Source organism: Ranitomeya imitator, chromosome 2, assembly GCF_032444005.1.
Source record: "Ranitomeya imitator isolate aRanImi1 chromosome 2, aRanImi1.pri, whole genome shotgun sequence".
Lineage (NCBI taxonomy): Eukaryota > Metazoa > Chordata > Amphibia > Anura > Dendrobatidae > Ranitomeya > Ranitomeya imitator.
Window position 1 is genome coordinate 260,880,557 of NC_091283.1, and position 14,371 is coordinate 260,894,927.

At 41.6% G+C, this 14,371-nt stretch overlaps 2 protein-coding genes across 2 annotated transcripts in view; both read right to left on the reverse strand.

The window, feature by feature from the left end:
- Window positions 1–673: 673 nt before the first annotated feature.
- LOC138663009 (gastrula zinc finger protein XlCGF66.1-like) overlaps window positions 674–14,371 on the reverse strand; it is a 33,174-nt gene continuing 19,476 nt past the window's right edge. The window contains exon 4 of the mRNA XM_069749050.1: window positions 674–1,937. Within this exon, the coding sequence (XP_069605151.1) occupies window positions 1,624–1,937 (314 nt within the window). The 3' untranslated portion in view covers window positions 674–1,623. The remainder of the gene's footprint in view (window positions 1,938–14,371) is intronic.
- Window positions 1,123–1,501, reverse strand: LOC138666371 (oocyte zinc finger protein XlCOF6.1-like). Its single transcript, XM_069754599.1, has 2 exons — window positions 1,491–1,501; window positions 1,123–1,453 (listed from the first exon to the last, which is right to left on the reverse strand). Exons 1-2 carry the CDS (start codon window positions 1,499–1,501, stop codon window positions 1,123–1,125), a joined length of 342 nt encoding a protein of 113 aa, XP_069610700.1.

A 14,371-nucleotide genomic window follows, 5' to 3' on the forward strand; every position in this document is an offset into this window, starting at 1 on the left:
CCACACGGATCACATATCATTGCGCTCAAAATTGTGCCATTTCAGGACTTCATAGAATATTTTGTTGTTGTGCCATTGTCTACTTATTGACACAATTTTCCTGGCCAAAAAAAATAAAAATTACAGGCCTGATATTTGAAAGTGAGCTCTCTCTGTCACACGCCTCATCTATCTGTGGGCTACAAATTGTGGCATTTGAGACTTCCATTCACCTTTTTTGCTGTGTGCAGTAGTGTAGCCAGGTACGGACTGGGGCTGAAATTCAGTCCTGGCATTTGAAATCACACAGGCCCATGGTTTCCCCGTGCCCAAGCACCAGATGGAATATATTACTAATATTTCCCTAGATGGAGGTAAGTAAGATTTACTACAAGACCAATATACTAATGTTACCTGTGGCCTGCTGGGGTAAGTGATGGAGTCAGCGACTTTGTGCTCCATCACAATTCTTAACAGTATGGGTTGTTATGTTCTGGTGGCCTAGGAGCAGCATGAGACGGACTCTGGAGAAGGTGGTCCCTGTACTGACCGCAAACCCTGAACCTAGCAGCGCAACTAAAAGTAGCCATGGGGAGTACCTGACACTCCCTAGACCCCTCGGCACAGCCTAAGATCTAGCTTCCCCTAAAGACAGAAACAGGAAACCTATCTTGCCTCAGATAAAATCCCCAAAGGATAGACAGCCCCCCACAAATATTGACGGTGAGAGGAGAGGGAAATAACATACGCAGAAATGAAATCAGATTTTAGCATAGGAGGCCATACTAGCTAAAAAGAAAGAATAGAACAGAGTACTATGCGGTCAGTATAAAAACACTAGAAAATATCCACCACAGAAAATACGAATCACCACATCTGACTAAAGACATGGGGGGTATATCTGCATCTCCAGAGACACAGCTTAGCTGCAAAAAAATCCTTCACAGACAAAGCTGAACAAGACAAAAACATGAAAATGCACAAAACTTTAAGGTCCACAGCAGGTGGACAGCAAAAACACAGCCAGAACTTATCTTTGTAGAAAAGCACAGCAAACTGGAGAGACCAGCAGGGAAGTGAATCCTTCAAAAACAATGGTCAACTGGCAGGGACTAAAGAGTCCAGCAAGGCTATATACCCCAGTCAGTTTTGCAATTCTGATTTCTGGCGAAGACATTTTCCACATTCTGAACATTGAAAAGTCTTCACCCCTGTGTGAGTTCTATGGTGTGTAACAAACTGTAATTTATATGCAAAACATTTTCCACATTCTGAACAGGAAAAAGGCTTCTCCCCCGTGTGAGTTCTATGGTGATTAACCAAATATGATTTCCTCTTAAAACATTTTCCACATTCAGAACAGGAAAAAGGCTTCTCCCCTGTGTGAGTTCTATAGTGAATAACCAATTCGAATTTCTGGATAAAACATTTCCCACATTCTGAACATGAAAATGGCTTCTCCCCTGTGTGAGTTCTCTAGTGTGCAACAAGACTCTTTTTGAGAGTAAAACATTTCCCACATTCTGAACAGGAAAAAGGCTTCTCCCCTGTGTGAGTACTATGGTGCCTAACCAAATCTGATTTCTGGCTAAAACATTTCCCACATTCTGAACATGAAAAAGGCTTCTCCCCTGTGTGAGTTCTCTAATGAATAACCAAATCTGATTTATATTTAAAACATTTCCCACATTCTGAACAGGAAAATGATTTCTTTGCTTTAGGAGCAGTTTGTTTTTTAATGCCTCTTTTGTGACTTTGATTTTCCTTAGTAGTCAGTAAGGAATCAGAAGATGGGACCTGTTTCATAGGATCAGATGACAGATCTTTGCTGTGAATGGATGATGGTATATCTGCAGTAATGGCATTCACTTTAGTTGTATCTTGTAGGATCTCAAGATCATTAGATTTGAAAATTGAAGATGTCAGCTGTCCCTCTGATGTCCTGGTACAGTCATTTGCTAAGATAAAAAACAATTATTATTTTTTCATAAAATATCCTTGAGTTTTATATTTTTGAACATTTCTACTTAAACTGTCCATAAAAATGGCAAGCTATGTAAAAAAAAATCTTTAATTACACTATGCAACAATTATTTTTTTTTCCTGGGTAGACAGTGTCTTTTCCTAACCCTAAAACAAATAGAAAATAGTTGTTGTACCACCAAAACTTTGCTTCTGTGATCAAGACAATGAAATTTTGAATTTTTTATGTTTTCTGTAAAAATCTCGATTCTTATTCAATACTGAGTAGTCTTCTAGAATATTCTTGAACTGCTACAATTGTGGAGACGTTTCTACAATTTTCCAGAATTACCTAGAAGTTTCTAGAAACTTTTAGAACTTTCAAGAACATTCTAGGACTGTTCAATAGTAGTCATGCAAGTATAAAAGCACAGGTGACTCGAACCAACATTTCGGTTTGTTATTGCTGAGTAAGAGAATAATGAATCGTAGTTACAGAGCAATTTTTTTTTTAGATGGCATCAAAACTATGAAAACTATGTGTAGTTGGTTCAGACTCTCATGAAGAATTACGCCATAATGGGATGCAGAATGTCTCTCAAAGTCCATATCCTTGACGCTCTTCTTGACAAGTTCAAGGAGAACAAGAAAACTCAGAGGAGCAAGGCGAGTGCTTTCATCTAGATATATTGGACTTTGAACGTTACCAAGGATGGTATATCGAAAACATGATGGGGGACTACATTTGGGGGCTTCATTGAGAAAGCGATTTGCAGTACACCCGTAAATCTAAAACACCTACTCCTTTCTGAACCTTTTTGAGAGATTTTTGACTGTAGTCGTTTTTCCATAGTCTTTAAACATAAGCAGTTGAAATATTACACTTGGAAGCCAGGAACAAAGATTGTGTTCCATGGTGTTATTTACCCAATGACTGTTCACAGTCTAATAGAAAACCTTGTTGGATGAACGAGTAGTGTGTGGTGTTCAACTGTCTGTTCATTCTGCCTCCCAAATATCAAATAAAAAGAAACCAATGAATGTTATGTAGGCGAAAATAATACCAATTCTCATCTCACAAAAAACAAGTCCCCACTCAGGTCCATCATCTGTCAATGGAAAAACAGAGGTTCCCACACTATTAGTGGCTCAAAGGCTGTTGAAAAGTAACAGTTTCTATAGACCAATCCAGCAATATCTGCTCACACTTCTGAGTCTTGCAGTGTGCTCAAACAAAATGACAAGAATCCACTTAATTTGCGGTGTGTGTCTCCTGGAGCACAATCTGGGCACTATGTGCTGGGTAATAAAATGGTAAATGTGTAATTTTCACTCTCCAACATCCACTACGTGTTAATTTCCGGAAAGTGGCTGTGGAGTCAAAATATTCATTCCTCCTACACACGTGGTCTAAATTGTTGGTACCCCTCGTTTAATGACAGAAAAACCAACAATGGTCACAGAAATAACTTGAATCTGACAAAAGTAATAATAAATAATCTATGAAAATGAACACATGAAAGTCAGACATTGTTTTTCCACCATGCTTCCACAGAAATTAAAAAAAAAAACTCATGAAATCAGCCTGGATAGAAATGATGGAATCCTTAACTTAATATTTTGCTGCACAACATTTTGAGGCAATCCCTGCAATCAAACAATTTCTGTAACTGCCAATGAGACTTCTGCACCTCTCAACAGGTATTTTGGCTTCACTTCAAGAGCAAACTGCTCCACTTGTCTCGTGTCTGAAGGTTACCTTTTCCAGACGCCATGTTTCAACTCTTTCCAAAGATGCTCAATAGGATTTAGGTCAGGGCTCATAGAAGGCCACTTCAGAATAGTCCAATGTTTTCCTCTTAGCCATTCCTGGGTGTTTTTAGCTGTGTGTTTTGGGTCATTCTCCTGTTGTAAGACCCACGATCTGTGACTGAGACCAAGCTTTCTGACACTGGGCAGCACATTTATCTCTAGAATCCCTTGTTAGTCTTGAGATTTCATTGTACCCTGCACAGATTCTAGACATCCTGTGCTAGATGCAGCAAAGCAGCCCCAGAACATAACAGAGCCTCCCCCATGTTTCACTTTAGGGACAGTGTTATTTTCTTGATATGCTTCATTTTTCCGTCTGTGAACATAGACCTGATGTGCCTTGTCAAAAAGTTCCATTTTTGTCACATCTGTCCACAGGACATTCTCCCAGAAGCTTTGGGGCTTGTCAACATGTAGTTTGGCAAATTCCAGTCTGGTTTTTATAAGATTTTTTTGCAACTATGTTGACCTCCTTGGTCATCTCCCATGAAGTCTACTTTAGCTCATACAACAACAGATGGTGTGATCTGACACTGATGTTCCTTGAGCTTGAAGTTCACCTTTAAATCGGTTTAGAAGTTTTTCTGGCTCTTTTGTTACCATTTGTATTATCCGTCTCTTTGATTTGCCTCAATTTTCCTCCTGCGGCCACGTCCAGGGAGGTTGGCTACAGGCCCATGGATCTTACATTTCTGAATAATAGGTGCAACTGTAGTCACAGGAACATCAAGCTGCTTCGAGATGGTCTTATAACCTTTACCTTTAACATGTTTGTCTATAATTTTCTTTCTAATCTCCTGAGATAACTCTTTCCTTCGCTTCCCCTGGTCCATGTCACCAAAGAGCACAATGAGTATCTGAGAAACCACTGATACATACTAGTTAAACTGGTCCGATTACATACCTTTTCAAGGGACTAGATCAATATGGACCCTACAAAATAGATAATTCCTGCAGAAACACACAGAGAAAATGTCCAAAAAGAATTTCCGTATATACTTGAGTATAAGCCAGGAATTTCAGCCCATTTTTTTAGGCTTAATGTGGGAGAGCATACATCACTGTAAATAAACCCATTAGCCAAATATCACTGCCCTAGGGAAAAAGCGACACTCAAACAAAGTCCTGCTTACCCATGTCGCCTGTCAGCGTGTTTCCAGGGCAGCCCCCACGCGCGTTTCACGTGGGCTTCTTCGGGAGGCAGCCTACTGAACGTGCGTAGGAGCTGCCTTGGACACCTGCTGACAGGTGACATAGGTAAGCAGGACTTTGTTTGAGTGTCGCTTTTTTCCCTATAGTAGTGATATTTGGCTAATGGGTTTATTTACAGTGATGTATACTCTCTCCCACATTATTCCATATTAAGCCCTCTACTTTTTCAGATAATTGGTATGTTTGCACCTTATTTGCACTATGCACTTTTTTGCTATTGCATTGAAGTTTATTGAGGTGGAGATTTATAACCTCTGCTTGCCCAGCCTGTTTTTGTGTCCTTCACACGGAAGCTCTCCATGTGTCTTGTCATTGATAAGTTGTCTTTATCATGATTTTTTGGTGATTTTCATGTAATATGTTTTAAATAAACTGTTATTTTTATGAAATAACTCTTTTTGGACAGTATCTGTAGCCCTATATACCGGTCACTCACTGATTCCAGGATTGTAGACCCCTGTGATGCTAGTTAGTGGACACACCGCGATTTAACATGTCCCTTTGTCACATTATTTTCAGGGGTCCCATCATTTCTGTCCAGGCCTATTTCGTGAGTTTTATTTTTTTTATTTTTTTTAATTCTGTGGAAGCATGGTGGAAAAGCAATGTCTGACTTATTTGTTCATTTTCATAGATCTTTTATTTCTTATTACTTTTGTCAGATTCAAGTTATTTCTGTGACCATTGTGGGTTTTTCTGTCATTAAACGAGAGGTACCAACAATTTTGACCACATATGTATAGATTATAGCCCTCAGTGAATTAATTTATAAAATGGAATCACTTTATGGGGATTTCGACTCTTCCGGTTTTCTGTCATTTAGTCATATTAGGGCTTCTGCATATGGTGTGTCCAATCTCCTCTGGGATCTGTTCCTGCTGTCCAGCTGGAGTAATCTGCTCCCTACTTCAGCCAATTGGGAAGTACCACACCCTACTAAAGCTCAAAGCACATGGCCGGAATCTGCCAGAAACAGCGTTGTTCTCCTCTGGTTCAGTCCTCTGTGCTCAGCTTGTGGCTTGTGTATTTGTTTCCTGTTGTGACTGTGGCCCGTTTACTGACTACTCTTGTGTCTTCTGATTCTGTATTCTGTCCTTCTGGTTCTGACCCAGCTACTTGACTATTCTTCTTGCCATCTAACACCACAGAATAGCAGGTAACGCCATCGTCCAAACCTAGGGGTCCCAGTGTAAGTCCAGATCCATGTAATGGTGTTAAAGGGCGATGAGCGAGGCAATCCTTGGGATATGGAAAGCAAAGAAGATAGGGCTCTACGTTCCAGCACCCAACAACTGGAAAAATATATGAGATAAAAGAATATTTGACATGTAACTCAGACTATGTAATATACCTCCTTATGTGTCCATGTAATCTTTGGTATATCGGTGAGACGACCTGTGAATTCAAGGTCAGGATGAATCACCACCGATATACCATAAGAAATAAAAGGTTGGACCTTCCAGTCCCCAAACATTTTGTAGAATGTAACCATTCCGAAAAAGAACTTACCGTATATACTCGAGTATAAGCCGACCTGAGTATAAGCCGACCCCCCCTAATTTTGCCACAAAAAACTGGGAAAACTTATTGACTCGAGTATAAGCCTAGGGTGGAAATGCAGCATTTACCGGTGAATTTCAATAATAAAAATAGATCATTATTGCCCCATAGCTGTGCCATATAGTGCTCTGCACCGTTCATTATTTCCCCATAGCTGTGCCATATAGTGCTCTGCACCGTTCATTATTGCCCCATAGCTGTGCCATATAGTGCTCTGCACCGTTCATTATTTCCCCATAGCTGTGCCATATAGTGCTCTGCACTGTTCATTATTGCCCCATATAGTGCTCTGCACCGTTCATTATTTCCCCATAGCTGTGCCATATAGTGCTCTGCGCTGTTCATTATTGCCCTATAGTTGTGCCCCATATAGTGCTCTGCACCATTCATTATTGCCCTATAGCTGTGCCCCATATAGTGCTCTGCACCGTTCATTATTGCCCCATAGATGTGCCCCATATAGTGCTCTGCGCCGTTCATTATTGCCCTATAGCTCTGCCCCATATAGTGCTCTGCACCATTCATTATTGCCCTATAGCTGTGCCCCATATAGTGCTCTGCACCATTCATTATTGCCCCATAGATGTGCCCCATATAGTGCTCTGCGCCGTTCATTATTGCCCTATAGCTCTGCCCCATATAGTGCTCTGCACCGATCATTATTTCCCCATAGCTGTGCCATATAGTGCTCTGCACCGTTCATTATTGCCCCATAGCTGTGCCATATAGTGCTCTGCACCGTTCATTCTTGTCCCATAGCTGTGCTATATAGTGCTCTGCACCGTTCATTATTTCCCCATAGCTGTGCCCCATATAGTGCTTTGCACCGTTCATTATTTCCCCATAGCTGTGCCCCATATAGTGCTCTGCGCCTTTCATTATTGCCCTATAGCTCTGCCCCATATAGTGCTCTGCACCATTCATTATTGCCCTATAGCTGTGCCCCATATAGTGCTCTGCACCATTCATTATTGCCCCATAGATGTGCCCCATATAGTGCTCTGCGCCGTTCATTATTGCCCTATAGCTCTGCCCCATATAGTGCTCTGCACCGATCATTATTTCCCCATAGCTGTGCCATATAGTGCTCTGCACCGTTCATTATTGCCCCATAGCTGTGCCATATAGTGCTCTGCACCGTTCATTCTTGTCCCATAGCTGTGCTATATAGTGCTCTGCACCGTTCATTATTTCCCCATAGCTGTGCCCCATATAGTGCTTTGCACCGTTCATTATTTCCCCATAGCTGTGCCCCATATAGTGCTCTGCGCCGTTCATTATTTCCCCATAGCTGTGCCATATAGTGCTCTGCACCGTTCATTATTTCCCCATAGCTGTGCCCCATATAGTGCTCTGCACTAGGGTTGAGCGAAACGGGTCGTTCATTTTCAAAAGTCGCCGACTTTTGGCAAAGTCGGGTTTCATGAAACCCGACCCGACTCCTGTGTGGGGTCGGCTATGCGGTACGCAACTTTCGCGCCAAAGTCGCGTTTCAGTGACGCGAAAAGCGCCATTTCTCAGCCAATGAAGGTGGACGCAGAGTGTGGGCAGCGTGATGACATAGGTCCTGGTCCCCACCATCTTAGAGAAGGGCATTGCAGTGATTGGCTTGCTGTCTGCGGCGTCACAGGGGCTATAAAGAGGCGTTCCCGCCGACCGCCATCTTACTGCTGCTGATCTGAGCATAGGGAGAAGTTGCTGCCGCTTCGTCAGAAGCAGGGATAGCGTTAGGCAGGGTCCATTAATCACCAAACCGCTTGTGCTGTAGCGATTTCCACTGTCCAACACCACCTTCGGTTTGCAGGGACAGTGGAAGCTACATTTTTTTTTTCTCAGCGCTGTAGCTCATTGGGCTGTTCTAGAAGGTTCCCTGATAGCTGCATTGCTGTGTGTACGCCACTGTGCAAACCAACTGCTTTTTTCATAGCACAAATCCTCTTGTTCCTTCCTTTCTACACAGCTATCTTGTTTGTTTGTGCACACTTTTTATTTAATTTGTGCAGCAGTCCACTCCTTATTGCTGCCTGCCATACCTGGCTGAGATTACTGCAGGGAGATAGTAATTGTAGGACAGTCCCTTTTATTTATTTATTTTTTTTTAAATTCTCCCTACAAAAAATAAGTTGTGGGAGATTAAGATTGGCATTTCTGCTAGAGTGCCATCTCTGTGTGTGCCATCTCTCTCACATAGTGGGCCATAGAAAGCCTATTTTTTGTTTTTTTTTGTTTTGGGTTTATAAATTCTCCCAGAAACAAAAACCAGTGGGAGATTAATATTGGCCTTTGGGCTTGTGTGGCAGCCTTAGTGTGCCATCTCTCTCTCAAATAGTGGGCCATAGAAAGCCTATAAAAAAAATTTTTTATTTGGTTTCTAAATTCTACCTGAAAAAATAAAAAAATGAATCAGTGGGAGAGAAATATTGGCCTTTGGGCTTGTGTGCCACTCCTGACTCCTGTGTGTGCCATCTCTCACTCAGCGGGCCATAGAAAGCCTATTTTTTTTTTTGGTGATTTGGTTTCTAAATTCTACCTGAAAAAATCAAAAAATCAATCAATGGGAGATAAATATTGGCCTTTCGGCTTGTGTGCCACTCCTGACTCCTGTGTGTGCCATCTCTCACTCAGTGGGCCATAGAAAGCCTATTTATTTTTTTGTTTATTTGGTTTATAAATTCTACCTCAAAAAAAAAAAAAAAAAATCAGTGGGAGATAAATATTGGCCTTTGGGCTTGTGTGCCACTCCTGACTCCTGTGTGTGCCATCTCTCACTCAGTGGGCCATAGAAAGCCTATTTTTTTTTTTTTTGTTTATTTGGATTCTAAATTCTACCTGAGAAAATCAAAAAATCAATCAGTGGGAGAGAAATATTGGCCTTTGGGCTTGTGTGCCACTCCTGACTCCTGTGTGTGCCATCTCTCACTCAGTGGGCCACAGAAAGCCTATTTTTTGGGGGGTGATTTGGTTTCTAAATTCTACCTGAAAAAAATAAAAAAATCAATCAGTGGGAGAGAAATATTGGCCTTTGGGCTTGTGTGCCACTCCTGACTCCTGTGTGTGCCATCTTTCACTCAGTGGGCCATAGAAAGCCTATTTATTTTTTTGTTTATTTGGTTTCTAAATTCTACCTCAAAAAATAAAAAATCAGTGGGAGATAAATATTGGCCTTTGGGCTTGTGCGCCACTCCTGACTCCTGTGTGTGCCATCTCTCACTCAGTGGGCCATAGAAAGACTTTTTTTTTTGGTGATTTGGTTTCTAAATTCTACCTGAAAAAAATCAAAAAATCAATCAGTGGGAGAGAAATATTGGCCTTTGGGCTTGTATGCCACTCCTGACTCCTGTGTGTGCCATCTCTCACTCAGTGGGCCATAGAAAGCCTATTTATTTTTTTGTTTATTTGGATTCTAAATTCTACCTCAAAAAATCAAAAAATAAATCAGTGGGAGATAAATATTGGCCTTTAGGCTTGTGTGGCACTCCTGACTCCTGTGTGTGCCATCTCTCACTCAGTGGGCCATAGAAAGCCTATTTTTTATTTTTTTTGGTGATTTGGATTCTAAATTCTACCTGAGAAAATCAAAAAATCAATCAGTGGGAGAGAAATATTGGCCTTTGGGCTTGTGTGCCACTCCTGACTCCTGTGTGTGCCATCTCTCACTCAGTGGGCCATAGAAAGCCTATTTTTGGGGGGGTGATTTGGTTTCTAAATTCTACCTGAAAAAATCAAAAAATCAATCAGTGGGAGAGAAATATTGGCCTTTGGGCTTGTGTGCCACTCCTGACTCCTGTGTGTGCCATCTCTCACTCAGTGGGCCATAGAAAGCCTATTTATTTTTTTGTTTATTTGGTTTCTAAATTCTACCTCAAAAAATAAAAAATAAAAAATCAGTGGGAGATAAATATTGGCCTTTGGGCTTGTGTGCCACTCCTGACTCCTGTGTGTGCCATCTCTTACTCAGTGGGCCATAGAAAGCCTTTTTTTTTTGGTGATTTGGTTTCTAAATTCTACCTGAAAAAAATCAAAAAATCAATCAGTGGGAGAGAAATATTGGCCTTTGGGCTTGTGTGCCACTCCTGACTCCTGTGTGTGCCATCTCTCACTCAGTGGGCCATAGAAAGCCTATTTTTTTTTTTTTGGTGATTTAGATTCTAAATTCTACCTGAGAAAATCAAAAAATCAATCAGTGGGAGAGAAATATTGGCCTTTCGGCTTGTGTGCCACTCCTGACTCCTGTGTGTGCCATCTTTCACTCAGTGGGCCATAGAAAGCCTATTTATTTTTTTGTTTATTTGGTTTCTAAATTCTACCTCAAAAAATAAAAAATCAGTGGGAGATAAATATTGGCCTTTGGGCTTGTGCGCCACTCCTGACTCCTGTGTGTGCCATCTCTCACTCAGTGGGCCATAGAAAGACTTTTTTTTTTGGTGATTTGGTTTCTAAATTCTACCTGAAAAAAATCAAAAAATCAATCAGTGGGAGAGAAATATTGGCCTTTGGGCTTGTGTGCCACTCCTGACTCCTGTGTGTGCCATCTCTCACTCAGTGGGCCATAGAAAGCCTATTTATTTTTTTGTTTATTTGGATTCTAAATTCTACCTCAAAAAATCAAAAAATAAATCAGTGGGAGATAAATATTGGCCTTTGGGCTTGTGTGGCACTCCTGACTCCTGTGTGTGCCATCTCTCACTCAGTGGGCCATAGAAAGCCTATTTTTTATTTTTTTTGGTGATTTGGATTCTAAATTCTACCTGAGAAAATCAAAAAATCAATCAGTGGGAGAGAAATATTGGCCTTTGGGCTTGTGTGCCACTCCTGACTCCTGTGTGTGCCATCTCTCACTCAGTGGGCCATAGAAAGCCTATTTTTGGGGGGGTGATTTGGTTTCTAAATTCTACCTGAAAAAATCAAAAAATCAATCAGTGGGAGAGAAATATTGGCCTTTGGGCTTGTGTGCCACTCCTGACTCCTGTGTGTGCCATCTCTCACTCAGTGGGCCATAGAAAGCCTATTTATTTTTTTGTTTATTTGGTTTCTAAATTCTACCTCAAAAAATAAAAAAAAAAAAATCAGTGGGAGATAAATATTGGCCTTTGGGCTTGTGTGCCACTCCTGACTCCTGTGTGTGCCATCTCTTACTCAGTGGGCCATAGAAAGCCTTTTTTTTTTGGTGATTTGGTTTCTAAATTCTACCTGAAAAAAATCAAAAAATCAATCAGTGGGAGAGAAATATTGGCCTTTGGGCTTGTGTGCCACTCCTGACTCCTGTGTGTGCCATCTCTCACTCAGTGGGCCATAGAAAGCCTATTTATTTTTTTGTTTATTTAGATTCTAAATTCTACCTCAAAAAATCAAAAAACCAATCAGTGGGAGATAAATATTGGCCTTTGGGCTTGTGTGGCACTCCTGACTCCTGTGTGTGCCATCTCTCACTCAGTGGGCCATAGAAAGCCTATTTTTTTTTTTTTGGTGATTTAGATTCTAAATTCTACCTGAGAAAATCAAAAAATCAATCAGTGGGAGAGAAATATTGGCCTTTCGGCTTGTGTGCCACTCCTGACTCCTGTGTGTGCCATCTCTCTCTCAGTGGGCCATAGAAAGCCTATTTTTTTGGGGGTGATTTGGTTTCTAAATTCTACCTGAAAAAATCAAAAAATCAATCAGTGGGAGAGAAATATTGGCCTTTGGGCTTGTGTGCCACTCCTGACTCCTGTGTGTGCCATCTCTCACTCAGTGGGCCATAGAAAGCCTATTTATTTTTTTGTTTATTTGGTTTCTAAATTCTACCTCAAAAAATAAAAAATAAAAAATCAGTGGGAGATAAATATTGGCCTTTGGGCTTGTGTGCCACTCCTGACTCCTGTGTGTGCCATCTCTCACTCAGTGGGCCATAGAAAGCCTTTTTTTTTTTTGGTGATTTGGTTTCTAAATTCTACCTGTAAAAAATCAAAAAATCAATCAGTGGGAGAGAAATATTGGCCTTTGGGCTTGTGTGCCACTCCTGACTCCTGTGTGTGCCATCTCTCACTCAGTGGGCCATAGAAAGCCTATTTATTTTTTTGTTTATTTGGATTCTAAATTCTACCTCAAAAAATCAAAAAATCAATCAGTGGGAGAGAAATATTGGCCTTTGGGCTTGTGTGCCACTCCTGACTCCTGTGTGTGCCATCTCTCACTCAGTGGGCCATAGAAAGCCTATTTTTTTTTTTGGTGATTTGGTTTCTAAATTCTACCTGAAAAAATCAAAAAATCAATCAGTGGGAGATAAATATTGGCCTTTGGGCTTGTGTGCCACTCCTGACTCCTGTGTGTGCCATCTCTCACTCAGTGGGCCATAGAAAGCCTATTTTTTTGGGGCGGGGGTGATTTGGTTTCTAAATTGTACCTGAAAAAAATAAAAAAATCAATCAGTGGGAGAGAAATATTGGCCTTTGGGCTTGTGTTCCACTCCTGACTCCTGTGTGTGCCATCTCTCACTCAGTGGGCCATAGAAAGCCTATTTATTTTTTTGTTTATTTGGTTTCTAAATTCTACCTCAAAAAATAAAAAAATCAATCAGTGGGAGATAAATATTGGCCTTTGGGCTTGTGTGCCACTCCTGACTCCTGTGTGTGCCATCTCTCACTCAGTGGGCCATAGAAAGCCTATTTTTTTTGGGGGGGGGTGATTTGGTTTCTAAATTCTACCTGAAAAAATCAAAAAATCAATCAGTGGGAGATAAATATTGGCCTTTGGGCTTGTGTGCCACTCCTGACTCCTGTGTGTGCCATCTCTCACTCAGTGGGCCATAGAAAGCCCTTTTTTTTGGGGGGGGGGGGTGATTTGGTTTCTAAATTCTACCTGACAAAAAAAAAATGGGAGATTAATATTGACATTTGTGCTTGAATGACAGTCCTGCGTGTGTGGCATCTCTCTGATTTGATGCCGCTGAAAACAGAGTGTGTAACATTGTGCCTGATTTTCCTTGCGGTCTCACCCACCTGTAAAGGGATATCTAAATCATACTGAAGTTATAGCTCACCGTGTAAGTTGTTTGACAGCAACAAATAAAGTTACTTTGGTTAAGTTTTTAAAACAATGAGGAAGTCTGGTGGAAGAGGTCGTGGCCGTGGGCGTTCATTGTCAGCTGGTAATGATGGTAGTGGAAGTGGAGCATCAGGTGGTCGTGGGAAAAAAATTATTCCACCTAAGTCTGGAGCTGTGGAGCCAGGTTCGTCGTCTGGCTACACAAGGCCTCGAACGCTCCCTTTTCTGGGAGTAGGAAAACCGCTTTTAAAGCCGGAGCAGCGACAGCACGTTTTGGCTTACCTTGCTGACTCAGCCTCCTCTTCTGAAACTGGTAAATGTAAAAGCAGCGCGTCGTTAGTGGATGTTCACGGTCAGGGACAAGTCGCTTCCTTGTCCTCCTCAGCAAAAACAACAACAAGAGAGAAGGATGCAGCAGGCGACACAACGGGTTACTCCATGGAGCTCTTTACACATACCGTCCCTGGCTTAGAAAGTGAAACAGTTAACAGGCCATGCCCATTACAAGTAGATTCTGATATGGAGTGCACTGATGCACAGCCACAGCCAGACTACTATGCTGTTCCTTTGACTCAGACCACAACATTGCCCTCTCAGGGTACTGATCCAGAATCAGACCCTGATGAGACTATGGTGCCCCGTCACGAATGCTATACCACCGACTTACACGGTGACACAGACGAAGTTGCACACGAGATAGGAGAGAAGGTTATAGATGACCCAGTTGTTGACCCCGATTGGCAGCCATTGGGGGAACAGGGTGCAGGCGGCAGTAGTTCTGAAGCGGAGGAGGAGGGGCCGCAGCAGGCATCAACATCGCAAC